Raw genomic sequence first — 17,166 nt, forward strand, 5'->3', positions numbered from 1 at the left:
CTATTTCCTTTTGTCTGGCTAAGAAAACTCAGCTGGAATAATCGATTAGAAGTTTTCGCATAAGGAAAGAAATTTTTATCGGTTGGGGTTTTACTCAATTTTAACCTTTAGTTAAAACTCGTGATTCAATACAAATTTGCATCTGAATAACTTTTTTCTTTTTTTTTTGAATTTGTTGAATATTATGTCAGCGAAGTTTTTTCAATAAGAGTACCTACAAGGGAAAGATCATTATTTTATTATCGGATTGTCGGTTTCCAGGGAACGTGCAATAACTCCCCTTATAGTATTTCCAGCTGGATAATGGAAACCACGAGTTCTCTGTAGTAGTGGCCGTGTTGTACGACTAACAGGACGGACTTTTGTACGTGTTTATAAACATAACTACCACGAGGCGCGGGAAGGGTGGATATGAAGTGCTTTATGCGATAATTTAATTAATTAGAATAGGTAAGAGGACAGAAGTCTATTTTCAACCAATTTTTTTTTACAAAGCTTAAGTCAACACATCTACATTTGACTTTTTTCACTTTTATTTCACCTCCACATTTTAAAAATCGACCCAGCTGCTAAAGTCAGTAAATACAGGGTGTCCCAAATAAAGTAAATTCCATGGCAATCATGGAAACGATAAAAGATAAAAGGTAATTCAAATTAGAAAAAAGATCCGTATTTTTGTGCTTCCTTAGAAAATGTTCTAAAATTAAAAATAAGTACAGAGGTTGTCAAAATATCAGCAAAAACTCTGATTTTGAAAAATCATAAATAACGAATAAATCGTTAGAGTGACACGAAATTTGGCAGTTCTCTATTATCGACATCTGCCAATCAAGTGACGTTCTCAGAATGTTTGCATGCCTTTTAGATTTCTAGCAATTATATCCAACTTGGTTATTTCCTATGGTCGCCATATGGGATTTTTATAGTGTCAAATAAGCAATAAAAAGTCTACCAAAGGGAATGTTTTTTTCATTTTTTCTACTTTGATAGGTCCACGGACACCTTTGTCATACATGGGAAAAAAGCGTTTTTTATTGCCTATTCGATGTCATCAAAATTCGATATGGCGACCATATGAAATAACCAAGTTGGATGTAACTGCAAGAAACTCAAAAGACCTGGACAAATTCTGAGAATGTCATTCGGTTAGCAGTTGCCGATAATAGTAAACTGGCAAATTTCGCAGTATTTACTCAAGCGGTTTACTCATAATTTATGTTTTTTTAAAATCACAGTCTTCAGTGTTTTGCCCGCATTTTAACAACTCTTGCATATATTTTAAATTTTAGAACATTTCCTGATAGGGCACAAAAATGCGCATTTTTTTCCTAATCTGAGTCACCTTGTATCTTTTAGCGTTTCGATTATCGCCATGGAGCTCACTTTAATCAGCACACCCCGTATAGCACTTTGTAGCACAGTTTTACTTTTCCGCGTTTAAAATTTAGTTGCAGCACCTCATTAGCGACATTCAGAAGAGTACTTAGAAGTGCTACAATTTTTTGGTCACATTGAAACGATTTCAAATCTCAACTGGCCAGTGGCGCCTGCGAACTTTGATGAATAATAATGAAGCTTTTAAAAATGATGCCTTCTTTAAAATACTGGATTGCTCAAGTAAATAGAGTTCTCTCGTAGATCTAATAATAACTATATGTAAGGTTTTGTTGGACTTTTGTTAAAACTCAAAAAATTCTCAGATACTTATTAGCACACTACGTATACCGTCTACACTTCTCAGTGTGGCCTTTCCTCTCAGCTATGCATCAGATCTTAAATCTTAGAATGACCCACTAAACACATAAATATCTCAATTTTTTCCTAACAGTCAGTGCCATTAGCAACATAGCAATTGCAATTGATAGTAGGAGTTGCTAATTGCCAGGTATGACGATTATTACATACGAATTGTGTCATTATATTGTTGTTTAGGTCTTGAACTTGAGTGAACTAATTCTGTACACAAAATGTAGTTTCATTACGAGAAAAATTCATTAGAAACATGGTTGTGATCAGTGCTGTTATATATAAGCTTGTAAGTCGGTTTATGTTATCATACAGCAGTTTATAATAGAGAAGAGTTATTTATCCTTAAAACTGAGTAAATTTATAAATAATATCTGTTTATTTTGACACTGCAAATTAGGCCCGCCGTACAACCAGAATTCCAGATTCGAAAATAGTCAGTCGAGAAATGGGTTATTTTTAGTTGGCCGAAGAGTTTAGATTATCATTTTAGCTTTATTTCCTGCTAGAATCCACGATTACTGGAAGACACAGCAGCAACAATCAGGTAATAGTCATCCAGATCCATTTATCCATATCCATTTATAATGAATCGCATTCAGACATCTGAAATCTAAATTAAAAGATGATCTCTTTTCAGCATAATATTTTAAAAAGTATATAAGTTATTAATAAGTAACACGCATGAGTCTAAGCCAAGTAAGTAGTAAATGTAATTTTTTTTACAGGAATAATGAATAAATCAGGGAGCGGAACTGAACAATCATAACTTCGTACAACAGGAGCTTCAATACAATGAACCCATGTCCTCCTGAAGAAGGTTACGTATCCAGCCCTGCGAGCACCCCAGACACTTCAGTGGACGAGGACAAATTTCTGGTAAACCGCTTTATTCACAAAACAATCAATAAACATCCACAAAGCAAGTGGTACCACTACCAAAATCTTCCATTAGCGATATTCTCTGTTAGTGTTTGTCAGGTAAGTTACTTTAATCATATTTTTCTTTGATGTCAGTACATGCTCTTCAGATAATTTTCCATATATTCTCAACTTCTGCTCTTAATAAATTCCTGAGATTCGAACCAAGTAAAAGATATGAAATTTGGAGGTATGTGACTTATATGTTGGTGCATGACGACTGGTCGCATTTAACCCTAAATGTCGTCATTCAGTGTATTTTTGCTTCACTCCTAGAATTAAATCAGGTAAGAATTATACAGAGTGTCCAAGATTAAAATGTCTCTAGCCGTCCAAACATAAACTTTCTAAGGTTTTGCAGGTGCCATCATAGCAAAGTTCCTAGAAAGTTTCCTTTTGCTGTGTTCGTTAATCTTTAAATTGTGTAACTTTTTTCCATCTTAACCAATCCGATCTCTTTCCATTAACGAAATGCTCACGCTAGACATCATTATCTTGAACACATTATGTACGAGTTGACCATTATCTATCTAATTGTATGGATGTATTTAATTCATGGAACTAAAGAAGATTCACGTTACGTGCCAGTTTGAATGTTTTTTTTTGTTCTAAAACACTGTTGATTTGTGAGGGTCTGTAACAGGCTGTGATTGAAAATTTTTACATGCAGATGCAAAACTGCTGATTATATATCTGCATCAAAGGAATAAGGATCTCTAGAACGTTGAGGGTATCGGAACGAAAACATGAAAAAAGTTTCAATTATAACTAATTACCACCTTGATTGAATTGTTAGAGTTAGTGTTCAATATATTGACCGATTTCCTGAATATATAAACAAATTCGTTTCAAAAAATTAATCTGTACGTTAGGCATCCTGTCAGGCTTTTTTAACATTATCTCCACAACAACGATGAATTGCGAGGAATTGTAAATAATTTTTTTATAGAGAAACTGTGTGTACAGCGACAATTTTATAACCAACAAAAAAGATTCAAAATACAGGCAGCTAGTGATAGAAAAAAAATTAAAGTCAGTAGTACAGAGGGTAACAAAAATACAAACTTTTATGAACCATGCACCATTTTTAGCATTTTCACGTGTAAAAAAAGGTCCTTCTCACGTCAAAACACGCGAATTTACGTACTAACTCTTATTTAAAAAAATTATTGAAAACTGATGAAAGAGTTTAGAAATTATTTCAAAAAAAGATATTAATTTAAGAACTTTAGCGACCTGTAGCAGGGCAACATTAGATATAGCTAAGTTTGCCAAGAACGTCTTATTTTTGGTTAAGGAACAGTTTGTATACTCAAGTGTTCAAGGAAGTTTGGAGTCTTGTAACTACGAAATAAATAGCTTTACAAGATTTCTTTCTGGCAGCAATAAGCACTTAAGATATCGTAAATGAGTTCAGTTTGCAATTTTTTGAAGTGTTATGAGCATAACTAATAGAATAACACTAAAACTGAAATTAAAGTTTTGGAACTACGACGTTAAAAGCTCTAGTTGGGCTCTATTAATGATAAAATTTATATCTATTAATAATGAGGTTCCCCTACAACGAGATGAATCATGGACACTCGGATAATGGTGACAATATATTTGATGAAAATTTCTAATTGATTATGAAATCTAGGGTCGTCTGAGGGTTCTGGCAATTTACGTCCTTGGAGGTATAACAGGTGTTTTAGGAGCTGCCTGCATTCATCCTGATTTAGTGGTAGGGGCTTCAGCTGGAGGTTATTCTTTGCTGCTTTCCAATGTTGCAGACTTAATGCTTGTAAGTATAAAAACATTATTTACGTATCGTGATTATTATGTTTAAATGGTATAAATTCCAGAATTACGAAACAATCACCTATAAGCTATATCGGGCAATATCTATCGGCACTTTAATTCTGTTTGATGTGGTGTATGATATAGTCCATGTTTGCTCAAAAAGGGAACCTCGAGTCTCTTGGCAGGCGCACTTTTTCGGAGGTCTCACCGGAATGTTCTTAGGTAGATTTTATTTGGTTAAATTTTAATAATTTCAAATATATATTTATTCTAGGGCTAGTGCTGTTCAAGTGCAAGAAACCAAACAAAACCAGAAAAGTGTTCTTTACCATGGGACTTACATTTTACTTAATTTTTGTTATAAGTTTTATAGTTTTAACTATTCAAATCGGGAGATGTACGTCAAGAACTGCTTCCACTTACCCTTTGCATCGTAATACTTATTTATGCTAACGGTTTATGTATTATTTTGATAGGCAGTGCTTTATTATATAGGGTGTTCATTTCAAAACGAACCACCCGAAATATATCTTGATCGGAACAAAAATTTAAAATAATAAGAAGAAAAGTCTATTTAGATATCTAAAGGGAAATGTAATTTGACATTAAGAGAATTTTATCAGTCACTCTTTCACCCTCAGTTATTTTCCCTTTAATATTTTAAATGGCATCCCTCATCGGGTGGCACATTATTGCTAATGGAATTCAATTTGCTATTTAACTGTACTCAGAAAACTGAAATTGGTTGAACCCGTCAAGACCTGGAAGAAAAAATGTGTACTAGTCCAAATAGCTTATTGAGATAAAATCATTGATTTTATAAAATGCTCAAAATGTGAATCGTTATTAAGAAGTCAATAATATGTTGTATTTGGCATTTATGGTGATTTATTACTCCTACGTAAATCGTAAGTTACTATGGTACATTAAAAGCAACCATTATCACAACGTTAATAAACAGGTGTCCTTCACCAGCTGGACCAAAACAAGTATGTTCCCTGTGTAATAGTTTAGTTTACGTGTATATCCATATGGTTAAGCCTGTACAATTGGAAATTGAGTGAAGGTTAAAAAGGGTTTGAGCCTTGTCCTATATGCTTTTACCTGTAATCTTGAATTACTATAATAAGTGGTTAATTATTGTCAATCAGAATTGATTCATCAGAACTGAAAGTTTTTCCGCTATAAAATAACGTAATTTAGGATTAAGTTAGAATTTTATCCATAGCTAGTACTTAGTTTAAAATTTAATCACCATCCTGTGAAAATATTTTGATATTTAAATTTATTCTTCACTTTCGTCACTTCGTCCATAAGTAATTTGAGTAGTGGAATTATTGCGGTCGAGATCAGCATTTACTCCCCTGATTTTGTTTAACTTGAAAAGTGTACTATGCCCATTTGTTTAACTTGTTATAAGTTCTCTAGGATCAATGCGTATTATTATTGACAATATTAAAATTATAAAATTATAATTATTATTTTTTCCTTTATTAAATTTGTAAATTTGCATTAAGCCCGAACCCCTCGTAGTTCAAATTGTTAGTTAATATACATAGTTCTTTTGACTAGACTCGAAACTGGAAAGCTTATTAGATTTTTTGGCGTGCACATAAAGGCTAGGATCAGTCCATACCATAGTGATGTTCAGATTACAAGAATTCCTAAATGTTGGTTTTATTACTTAAATTTACATCCTACTTTCTCTTTTCTTATGCTAAGCATTCGAAAACGTAATTTAAGTTTTGAAAATAGTGTCTTGTTAAATTTCCGCAAGAATCCTGCTGGCCCCATTTGAACAAGTTTTATTCTCTCCTTACCCTGCCGTTATTTGTATCCTAACATTACCGCTATTTTCCTTCCATTTGCTTACTGTAGATTTTTATACTTATATTCCTTCCTTAAATTAAATTTATGCTCTTTAATACCCTTCTGTAAATCTTTCTGCCACGGCCGAAAAAAATCGTCACACACTTTCTAACAGCAGGGTCAATGTTACTGAAGGAACGGACTATAGTAGGTAAATCACACAATATACCCGATTATACGGTAGATAACCGGAATGGCTTCATAAATAAATGGAATGTGATTCTAGGCATTAAATATATTTCTGTCGACAATTTTAGCTCATCTTCGGCGCTCTGCTTATAAGGATTTCGGAGAAAGTTGCCATTTTGTTATTAACGACACGATCAGAATCACAAATCCAAACATAAAGTCGTGTCAAGGATTGCCTGCAATTTCGTAAACTTTCACCTTGTATATACGGTTACACATATAAGCACGATATTTTTTCACGTTCCCACGTTTGAAGATTTCGTGTCATTTAATAGGCATATTACATTAGTCTAAAAATTTTGTAAAATAAATTTTATTATTTACAAAACTAAGAATAAATTCAAGGAAAGGATACATATGAAATATAAATGAAGATGAGAATAGATTGACAGTATTTTGTACTATAAAGGCAGAATTAGAGAAAATTTATGAGAATACAAATGTAAGAAAAATTTAGAAATCGAAGTATAATAATGTGAATGAAATTAAAACTTCAAGGGTGCAAAAAGGAAAGACTAGAGAATCACCTATACAACTAAATCAGGGCAAATCACATTATCTAGTTTTTTCCAATTTGGTCAATTTGTCCTTGGAGGTTGTTGACAACCTCTGGAGGGAATTGGTCGCCCAAGATCTCAAAGAGGTTGATTTTTTGATCTCCGGGTATGCTCTCATATGCGCCGATTTCAATACCTTCTTGCACCTAAAAATAGAAACGAAAAATAAAAAATGAAAAGAAAACGTGACAAAATCATCTTTTATAATTTGCAAGATGTATGTCAGGGTGTTTATGTAATGTGGTATTATTTTATTCACGCGAATATCTTCATCAACATCAAGGGATTACATAATAAGACAACTTTCATTTTTAATGTTAATCATCTCGAGACGTCGGCTTATTGTGTCGATTTGATTACTGAGAGAAAAAGATAGGAAGAAGGTAGATTTGGTTGTCGAACTTTAACATTTTAATTAAATAGATTAAGTCATAAATATAGAGTAGAGTAGTTATAAAATGGTGGAGAAAAAAACTTGCCAATTAACATTTGTTGTGCCTCTAAGACACCATTAAGGTAACATAGAGTCTGGGAAGCACCTATAAATATTTTGGGATGGAATTTCTTAGGTGAAAATAAGTTCCTTTGAACATGTGTTCGAAAATATCTCCTAAAGGCACTAAAATCCCTTTAAATGTGATGATCCAGAAATGAGGTTTCTCTAAATATCGTGGAAGCATCATGAATAATGTTCAAAACATTCAGAATCGGTTAAATTTTTCAATAAGTGTATATTGGGCAGGTAGTGTTGTCAGGAAATTGTCAAACAAAAATTTGGGTTCTCTTTTCTCCTCCTGATAGATTTAGATTTATTAGAAAATTTTACATATAAAAGCTATTTTTGCTGAAAACAATAATTTCGGATTTATAACGTTTCGCAACAATGCTATTTTATAAGTGAGTGCACTTTCAAAATATTTTCAATTAAAAATCATAATTTCTAAGTGACAATTTTCAAAATTATACTTGTCTATGGGGCCTTGTTTCCTCTCCTATTTTGGATGCCCTATCTACCTACACGAACTCTCAATTTTCAACTCTGACACTACAATGTTTTCTTCCCCATCACCTTTTGTGCGATACTTGAAATTTCTATGATCAAAGAAAGGGATTGAAATTTTAATATCTCTATCTCTAATAAAAAAAAGTTCTTACTTTCTGAATTTGAGCATCCTTGGGTATTAGAAACGTCTGCTGAGCCTGTCTAATAGCCTCATTTGTATAAGCACTACCTTCTTTCTGAGGCAGAGCCGATACCATGGCCACCAAAGCAAGAGAGATAAATGCTAATTTCATTTTTATATTTCTGAAAATTTTATGATCATTAACTCTCTAAATGGCGAAAAAGAAATCAAATCACCCACATAATATTTAATAAATTCGCGACACTTTCACTATCACAAATGCGATTAAGCCTTACCTTATTAATAAATGATTGCCCACCAAACAACGTAGACAGACACTTGGTACAAATGAATTCTCCAATGGTTCGTTTTGCTAATCTCTTATATAAGTATGGTACCATCTCCATTTGACTTTCCCCCAGTACCTGCACGTTACAGTATTGCGTTTATGGTACCACTATCCCGACCTGACCTGAAGATGGACGAGCCTAGATTCCTTTTTTTGCTCATTCTTGTGCGTATATCCGGATATTGAAGCATAATAATTATTGTTGTTGGCCAAGTAGAACCACAAATTGTTTGAGAAATTAAAGATCAGGTAATCCCTGAATTGTAACAAAAACTCTTGAATGGCAATTTCATGCCAATAACCAGGAATTAAAGTTACAAATAAGCATGGAATTTTGTTTTTATGCATTTAACATTTTCGACTAAGTCCATTGGTGAGTTCAAAATCAATCTATTGTTAGTAAATTCGATGAAAAATATATTTAAGAAATTAGAAAATTATTCAAATCGTGTTAAATTCGAACCATATAGAATATACATTATGCAGTATCAAATTCTATATTCGTATAATCCAAAAACAATAATTGATACTTATTGTTATCAACACTTTAATAATAAAAATTCAATGTTAAACATATTTTATTGAGTCGCCACTCTACTTGTAAGACATTATGCTGCCCGACTCTAGGGGGCGTCAAAGTCTAGAGGTGGCTTTTGCCCCAATGGAAGTCGGTGTTATTTACAGATAAAACCAGCATTGAAGTGGTCAGTGATTACTATTGGTAAAGAATCTAGAGAAAACAAAATCGTCAACAGTGACTTAATTTTCCCCGTCAGGTTGCTCCTTATCAAGATGGTACCATAACGTTTTGAGAGGGAATAATGTTTAACTGTCGTACCCCGTTAATTCGCATACCACAGAATATGATCAATTAAATTCACATTAAACAGTTATTACGCCCATTATCTATCTCATTCATAAAGAATTGGGCGAAAATTTTGTGTTTACGGAGAACAACGTTAGACCACATCAAGGAAGAAAAATTCAGGGGGTACACCTGAAAAAGGACATATTAATAGACTGAATTGGACCGCCAATTCGCCTGATGAATCCTATTCAAAACATGTGGGATTTCATTGTTAGAGTCATTCACAATCGTATCAACCTATCTCAGACTGCAGATGAGATAGTCATAGGGACGGTAGAGGAACAGAAGAATGTACCACAAGAGATCATCAATCGTTTGATTATTTCAATGTATAGCTTCGTCATTGTGTTATTGGTTATATGTATAACATGTTTCGTTTTTTTTAATCTATTAAACGTTGCCGACAAAAGTATACATTTATTAGTTCTTAATTTTTTAAGTATCCCAGTTTGGAGAAAACTCTCCTATCACAAAAACAATACACTTTTATAAATATATTTTGTTTTTCTAACAAAGCATTTCTTTAACAACACTAACGATGGGTGTACAAAAAACCTACCTCGTAAGTACAATTAAATTTATATAAAAACACGTGGTAATGGTTAATGCTTGCTGATTATAATATAAAAAATTGATGCTTGTGTATATAGGTGCTTTCAAGTCCTATTGTAAGGCTTAAACCAAGCTCAAGCTTTAGCTGACTTTGCTTTGGTCGTCCCACAAAATAATTCATAATAATATACGGTTTTAAATATAATTTCTTATCTAGCTCTACTTGTACAATCGAGCCTTAGTTGTAGCTAATCGTCATTTTCAACCTTAAGATAATCATGAAAGTCTTTAAAGTTTGCTCTACATACTGCAAATAATTCAATAATTTCATATCTATAAATTAAAACAATTATTGTGGTTTTGTCACCTAAAACGAATGTATTGCATTTATTACATGTGATTAGTAGTTTTTTTTATTTTTTCCTTTTATTATAAATATGTTCTCTACGCTTATGGCATATTCTGTTTTTTTTATAATACAATAACGCCTCACACACAAGTAACAGTTATTGAAACAATTCAGTCAACTCGGTTAAAATTAACTAAGAATAACATTCGCCCTTTACTAAGGGCTAGGACGGAAACCCTTGTCAAAAAATCTCACAATTTTAAATGATCCTTTAAGGCAAGTTACGATCGTAATTGTTTATTAGGATCTATTTAAACATGTTTCCCTTTCTTCCGTCAATTTTTCGAACCTAATAGTCAACAAGTAACTATAATTTGAGTCGTGTCCCGATGAATAAAAATTGTTACAATTACCCAAACTGGGAATTTTTCAATAATTATTAATACCTACTCAACATCGATTTTATGACATTCAATCATTATTGCTAAAATATGAATGTTAGTAAACTAACGCTTGAAGTCACTTATAAAAGTTAATTTTAAGTAGATGCGTGGACTTTTAGAGGCAATGAAATGAATCTTCTTCCTAAGTGTAGGGGTAGTGACTGAAAGAGAATTTTGAATGTATGGAAGATCTTAAAAGGTCAAATCTTGGTACCGAATTACTAACAGCTTACGCCCCGGGTGATTTGTGACATACCAAAGATGGTCATAATTACCTTGAACTTTTATTTCGAAATCCATTGGAGGTCTGCCTACTAGAAACTGTAGGAAAGCACGCTGTAGAGGCAGCGAAGTATTTATTACTAAGTTTGAAGAAATTTTAAACTTAAACACATGTCTATAGAGAACTCTTAACTATAAGAAGAAAATAATTAATGTACCCCACAGATATGTTTTCATGTGGTTCTTTTCACGAAATTACTTCCTAACGGTCATAAAATCCATTCAATTAGTTTTATTGCGAAGCACCGTGAAAATAAAAATAAGTGTATACACATGTACGTCTCTCCAGATAAGCTTGAGAATATGTGAAATATTTTCAATTTTCATACAGTCAAAAAACGACAACGGGGGGCTTAATTTTTATTTCAAAAGATGCACGTCATGCATTGACAGATTTGTCTATACATTAAACTATCGACGCTTACAAATGTCCGTAATAAGCAGAGAAAATGGTGTATCAGTTTTTCTAAATTAAATATGAAAAACAATATTTTGGAAGTATCAATAATCAGGGTATTCGTCAATAATTTTATTTTAAAAATTGTACATCGGATATTGATAGAAATGAAGACGAACTAACTTAAAAATGCAATTTATCATTGCTCTGACAATTTAGGTACCTAACAAAATTTTTGAAAAAAATCAAACATGTTCCTTTCTCTCTTTGATCTTTTCCAAGAATACGCGTAGGTAAATGTTTAAATACAAACAAACCCATACGCAATCGAGTCTGAAAACATCATTCTTCATCTGTTTGCTTGTTTATTTAAAGAAGGAATATTCAATGTTTCAGTATGTATATTTGAACGTTCCATCAATCTTCAATTAACAATTACAAAAGAAAATAAAAGAGGTCATTGGGTGATGATAAATATATTCAAACGGGGCACTGATTAGAAATGAAATACCAAAAATTTATAATGGTTAAGTAACACGTAAAATTGAAACAACTTATAAAATAGGCAAAAAAAACATGCCTGTCGTTGGTTGCAAAACCCATTAAATTATTGTATTCAAATAGATAATTAAATTAATGAACTTTTAGCACTTTATTTTACGATAATGGCCTGTAAGTCAATTTAAGTCGTAGGGATAATAATATTTTTATAACCAAAAGTTATTTGTTGTATTTGTGCAATTTTAAGAAATTTTTTCATTACCCTCCAAAGATTTTCGACATAAGGTAAAATTCGAAATTGTCCACTAATCTGCGAAAATAATTATTTTTTTATAAGGCTTGATAATAATTTCTAAAATTTGTTGACTGATGTTGTAAAATTTCTGGGTAAAAAACAAATTCTAACACCATTGTATTCAAGCAGCTAGGTTTTATATTACTAGCTGACATAGTAAAATTTTAATATTTTATTAGAATTTATAGGGAATATCTTCTAGATACTTTTTGTTCGTCTTTCAATCATGGAAGTAGAATCGATCAACAACAGCACTTCAGAAAGTTCCACTTTTAAAAGAATTTTCGTTAATTCTGCAGGTGAGTAGCGAAAGAGTTGAATTACTTAACTATTATTTTGAGATACAAAAATACTGTTGTGGTTTTTTATTTTTATAAATTTTTTTAGTTATTCCTATTTTTTTTGTGAAAAAATCATTCAATATATTTTAAAATGAGAAATAGATTTGAATATAGCAATCAAAATAGTAAAACTTTTAAAATTTATAATTGGGTATATATATACATTAAAAAAAAGTGTCCATGATTTGTCCACGTAAAATATCTTAAAGTTGCTACATACGAAAAGTGTCCGTTTAACAGCCCCTCGGATTCCTATAAGTTTATTCGTGATTTCATAAAAAAATCAATTATGAGGATATAAATAGGTGAAGCTAATAAAGGTAAATTTTAAAATTAGTAGCAACCATGTAGAGTGTCCGAAAAAAGCGGAGCGTCATAAAGTGTCATTTTTTTCAGTGAAATCACTTGCATTTGTTTCATATGATAAAATCTTCTCTTGATCCCCTATTAGTTCCTAGGTTTCTTGCCCCGGGATGCAGTATCTCGAGGCTTCGATATTCTAAAAGAATTTTTAGGCATTTTCGTTCGGCACTTCAAAAAAAAAATCGCATTTAGCTTAAATTAAATTTTGAGAATTTTATTCTGAATTCTTGTCACACCACTTTAGCAAGCACAATTACTCATTTACCCAAAAATACGTACAGAGCGTTCACAATAGCAATTTTAATTTTCTTGATTTTTTCAAATAGAATGGGGTGTTATTATGTAGGATGAAAAAAAAATTAATTTTCTTCATTTTGGTATAAAATAATTTATCGTAAATGTCAATGAAATTATTAATTATTTCGGGAAACCTGCATTCTTGGCTAAAAACCTGAGTATTAAGCATGCGTTACCATACTTTCAATGTTTTTTTATTTTAAGTTTTGACAGCTCACTTACGGCTTTCTATTCGTTTGAAATCGTTTTATTTTAAAACTGGCCATCAAACTAAAGTATACTCAACAAGAACTTATTAGTACGATTAATGTATTTGGTCCATGTGATGGAAATTGTTGATTAGCGTTTCAGTACAACGATTTCCTAATAGATGATATCCTAATGTAAAAAGCCTAGAAAGTCTAAAGTAGCGTCTAGATAGTAGTCTAAAGTAGCGTTTCGAATGGACAGGAAGTGTTAATTATGAAAAGAAAAGTCGAAAGAAGAAAGCCTTAGGAGAAGAAAATCAATTGGACATCATTTTACCAGTACTAGAAAAAACCAAGTATAAGCGTACGAGAAATTAGTCAGGAGATCAATGAACTGTCAAAACTTCCAACAAACAACATGGAAGCCAATGCAGGTTTTCTTAAAATAATTAAAAATTCCATTAATATTTATGATAAATATGACATTATTTTTTTATAAAAATGAAGAAAACTGAATTTTCTCTCGTTTTGCACAATAAAAAAACACACTATCCTATTTGAAAAAATCAAGGAAATTGAAGCTGAAATGGTGAAAATTAAAATTATTATTATGAGCATCCTGTGCGTTCTTTTGGCTAAATGAGTGCTTCTGCGCACTGCGGTGATATTAAATGAAAATCCTTTTTAAAAATATTCAAAGTAACTTAAGTTAACTGCGATTTGAATTTTTTTATCAGGCACTGCAAATGTCTGATATTCCTTTAAAACGTCAATCTCTATATCCAGAGGAAAAAATCTAGGAACCACCATAAGATCAAAAGAAGATTTTATCAAATGAAAAAATGCAGGTGATCCCATTTAAAAAAAGTGACACTTTATCATGCCCTGCTTTTTTGGGTCTCATTGTAGGACTGTCATTAATTTTAAACATTACTTTCATTAGCCTCATACATACAATTAATTTTTTACGAATTCAAAAATAAACTCGTAGGAGTCCGAGGGACTGTTAAGTGGATGCCCTGTATATCAAAGAATGATGTGTTGTGGAGTGTTGATTTAGTTTGAGATGTATTTTAAAAGTTCATAAGAAAAATTGCATTTAGATAACTTACTTAAACCCCTGAAACATGTTGTATAACTTGAAGTGAGAATAATTACCTTGTTTAATAAGTGTTCAAAATTAATTATTAGAACTTTAATATTGAAACACATATCTAGGTCTGCACGCTGACAAAAAGTTCACCTTTCAATGCTGTCGTATATTTCTCAAACCATTCGTGATTAATTCCTGCATAAAAGAACATGCTATTTAATTATTTAGGAAATTAGGTCATTAAAGGGTACTCTATTTAGGCTTTCCATGCAATTGCAACCTGATATATTATATATTGTCTGCTTTTTTAATAGTTGTCTGAAATTTCTTGGTCATGTGTACTCATCTTGTCCGTTTTTCAATGATTTTTCACTTTTCCCAGCTCAACTTTTTTAAACTTATAACCAACAGAAGCAAAAATTAAAGACTAAAAAAAGCAATGTGTAATGAAATTGAAAATCAAACAATGACTAGGTTATTTTTTTTATCCACTTAACGATTGAATTCAATTGTTAAAATTAATATATTTATCATTTTTATTATTGCAGATCCCAGGACATTAGGATAGTTCCTCGTGAGGAACCCGTTACCAATCATGGCAATTATAAGCATTTACCTCCTTTTCATCTTGAAAATAGGGCCTGCCTTCATGAAGAACCGACGACCCTACCAACTTAAATCTTTAATAATAATCTACAATTTGATTTAAGTTTTCTTCAACTGTTTTTTGTTTTCTATGGTTTGTGATTCAAATCCAAAGTCTGATTGTTACCTAACAGAGCTCATTTCAGACTGTCGAAATGTGGAACCGGTACAACTGGAATTGTCAGTCTGTCGATTTTTCTAAATCACCGAACGGATTAAAGGTAATAAAATCGAAGATCTGCTTACTTTACTCTTTCGATATAGCAAAGTTACCAGTATTTGCATCAGTCTGACTTTAAATGTTAACTGAACAACAGCATAATTCCAAGAAAATATTAATTGTACAATATCTATATGATTTTTAGGACGTCTGGGCTTGTTATCTTTACTTCTTGAACAAAATATCTGAATTATTAGACACAGTGTTTTTTGTCCTTAGAAAAAAGCAAAACCAAGTCAGCTTCTTGCATATCTTCCATCACACAAGCATGCCTGTATTAGTATGGTAAAAACACATCTCTTGAATAATAACTATTAACATATAAATTTTTTAGGTTAATTGTGAGGTATACTCCAGGGGGTCATATCACATTTGTAGGATTTATAAACAGTTTTGTTCACATTTTACTGCATAGGTACTATTTCCTAGCTACATTAGGGCCTGAAATGCAAAAATACCTGTGGTGGAAGAAATATCTTACTAAAATTCAACTTGTATGTTATATAAATTTACTAAAACAGTGTTACTTTAAACTTGTTTGCAGATTCAATTTTGCTTGGGGTTTTTCCACAACTTACAACTCTTCTTCTTTAACTGCGAGTACCAAAGATGGACAATGCTGATCACATCGCCAAATTTAATATTCTTTTATTACTTATTTAATGAATTTTATAAGAAAAAATATCATGGAGTGAAGCACAGTAATGCAAAAAACTAATTGAAAAGTGAATAAGTATGTAAACAAAGTTTCGATTTAAATTGTGCTTTTTTTTACTTCAGGTCCATAGTACCATTGAAAATTTTATTGAAAATGTTTACCGACATTATGTCGTACCTATGCCCGTGGTATAAAAAATAGTTTTGGGTGCCTTTGGTAGAGAAGTTAGTTCATTATACACTCAATCATCTACCCCCATCATTATGGTAGATGTGTTTTTGGATTTTTCCATTGCCGACATAATTTCAAAATATTAGCATTTATACTTTTAAAAAAACCTACTCTGTATAACTAAATGACAACTTATTTCAATGATTTCGTAAATAACTTCTAAATGTCATCGCCTATTCTTCTATAATGGTAATCAGAAATTCACATTGTCTAGTTATTATCAATATAGGTACATATCTATGTAATTTATCACTTACAGTTAAAATTTGTATATGTTAGATGCGTTTTTTTCGCTTGTGAACCATATAACCGTATATATGTAAGTGAAATTTAAAAAAATGTACCTATATTATGTGAAATATGAATCTAAATCCTCTTGATCTTTTGACGATTGCTCATTTTCACTAAATCAGAATATATCGCACCATATTTATTACAACTGAAAATTATGATCAGTCACCACAATAAGGGCCAACCTATGTAGATATTTTTTCGATTTCACTTCATAAGTTTTTTATTTTTTCTCATTTTAATTTAAATTGTATGATAAGTTGCAATGTACTGATCCATTTCCAACGAATGATAACTGAAAGCGTAGCATCTCCAATCTAGTTACTTCAAATCAGCTTCAGTGGATAGCGTTGAGGTTGAGGGTCTAGTGAAAAAGCTTCATGTTAACCGGGTGACATTAACCATAGCGTCAATACATATATGGGTGCTCCGAGGAACTCAGGATGCCCAGGTTAGCCAAGGAGAGGGTACACTGGTCCATGGGGAAAAAAGAATGGGAACCCTTTTTTTATTTCTAGAATGTGAAGGTCCTTTATTTAAAATTTATTCATATGTTCACGGTTGACTCCGTTTTGTCTTTTTTAAATTGTTTTTATCCTATGCTTATCTTATTTA

The 17,166-nt window shown here is 31.8% G+C and overlaps 2 protein-coding genes and 1 pseudogene across 8 annotated transcripts; 2 read left to right on the plus strand and 1 right to left on the minus strand.

Annotated features, from left to right (window-relative positions):
* The first annotated feature begins 363 nt into the window (after nt 1–363).
* rho-6 (rhomboid-6) lies at nt 364–5,924 on the plus strand. Of its 7 annotated transcripts, none has more exons than XM_066289475.1 (8): nt 434–450; nt 1,933–2,035; nt 2,147–2,293; nt 2,475–2,727; nt 2,778–2,954; nt 4,307–4,450; nt 4,512–4,671; nt 4,724–5,924. In XM_066289475.1, exons 4-8 carry the CDS (start codon nt 2,542–2,544, stop codon nt 4,900–4,902), a joined length of 846 nt encoding a protein of 281 aa, XP_066145572.1. In that variant the 5' UTR covers nt 434–450; nt 1,933–2,035; nt 2,147–2,293; nt 2,475–2,541; the 3' UTR covers nt 4,903–5,924. The 7 variants fall into 7 exon arrangements, with proteins under 7 accessions (XP_066145600.1, XP_066145609.1, XP_066145572.1 ...); XM_066289484.1 differs by lacking the exon at nt 434–450 and having other exon boundaries at nt 1,444–2,035; nt 2,147–2,182; nt 2,240–2,293; XM_066289467.1 differs by lacking the exon at nt 434–450 and adding an exon at nt 1,447–1,885.
* Nucleotides 5,925–6,457: 533 nt separating this feature from the next.
* On the minus strand, nt 6,458–8,688 carry LOC136343126 (uncharacterized). The gene is made up of 3 exons (XM_066289624.1): nt 8,485–8,688; nt 8,220–8,370; nt 6,458–7,210 (listed from the first exon to the last, which is right to left on the minus strand). Exons 2-3 carry the CDS (start codon nt 8,358–8,360, stop codon nt 7,067–7,069), a joined length of 285 nt encoding a protein of 94 aa, XP_066145721.1. The 5' UTR covers nt 8,361–8,370; nt 8,485–8,688; the 3' UTR covers nt 6,458–7,066.
* Nucleotides 8,689–12,450: 3,762 nt separating this feature from the next.
* Nucleotides 12,451–16,130, plus strand: LOC136350815 (very long chain fatty acid elongase AAEL008004-like; annotated as a pseudogene).
* Nucleotides 16,131–17,166: the final 1,036 nt, after the last annotated feature.

This window comes from Euwallacea fornicatus, chromosome 1, assembly GCF_040115645.1.
Source record: "Euwallacea fornicatus isolate EFF26 chromosome 1, ASM4011564v1, whole genome shotgun sequence".
In the NCBI taxonomy this organism is placed as follows: Eukaryota; Metazoa; Arthropoda; class Insecta; order Coleoptera; family Curculionidae; genus Euwallacea; species Euwallacea fornicatus.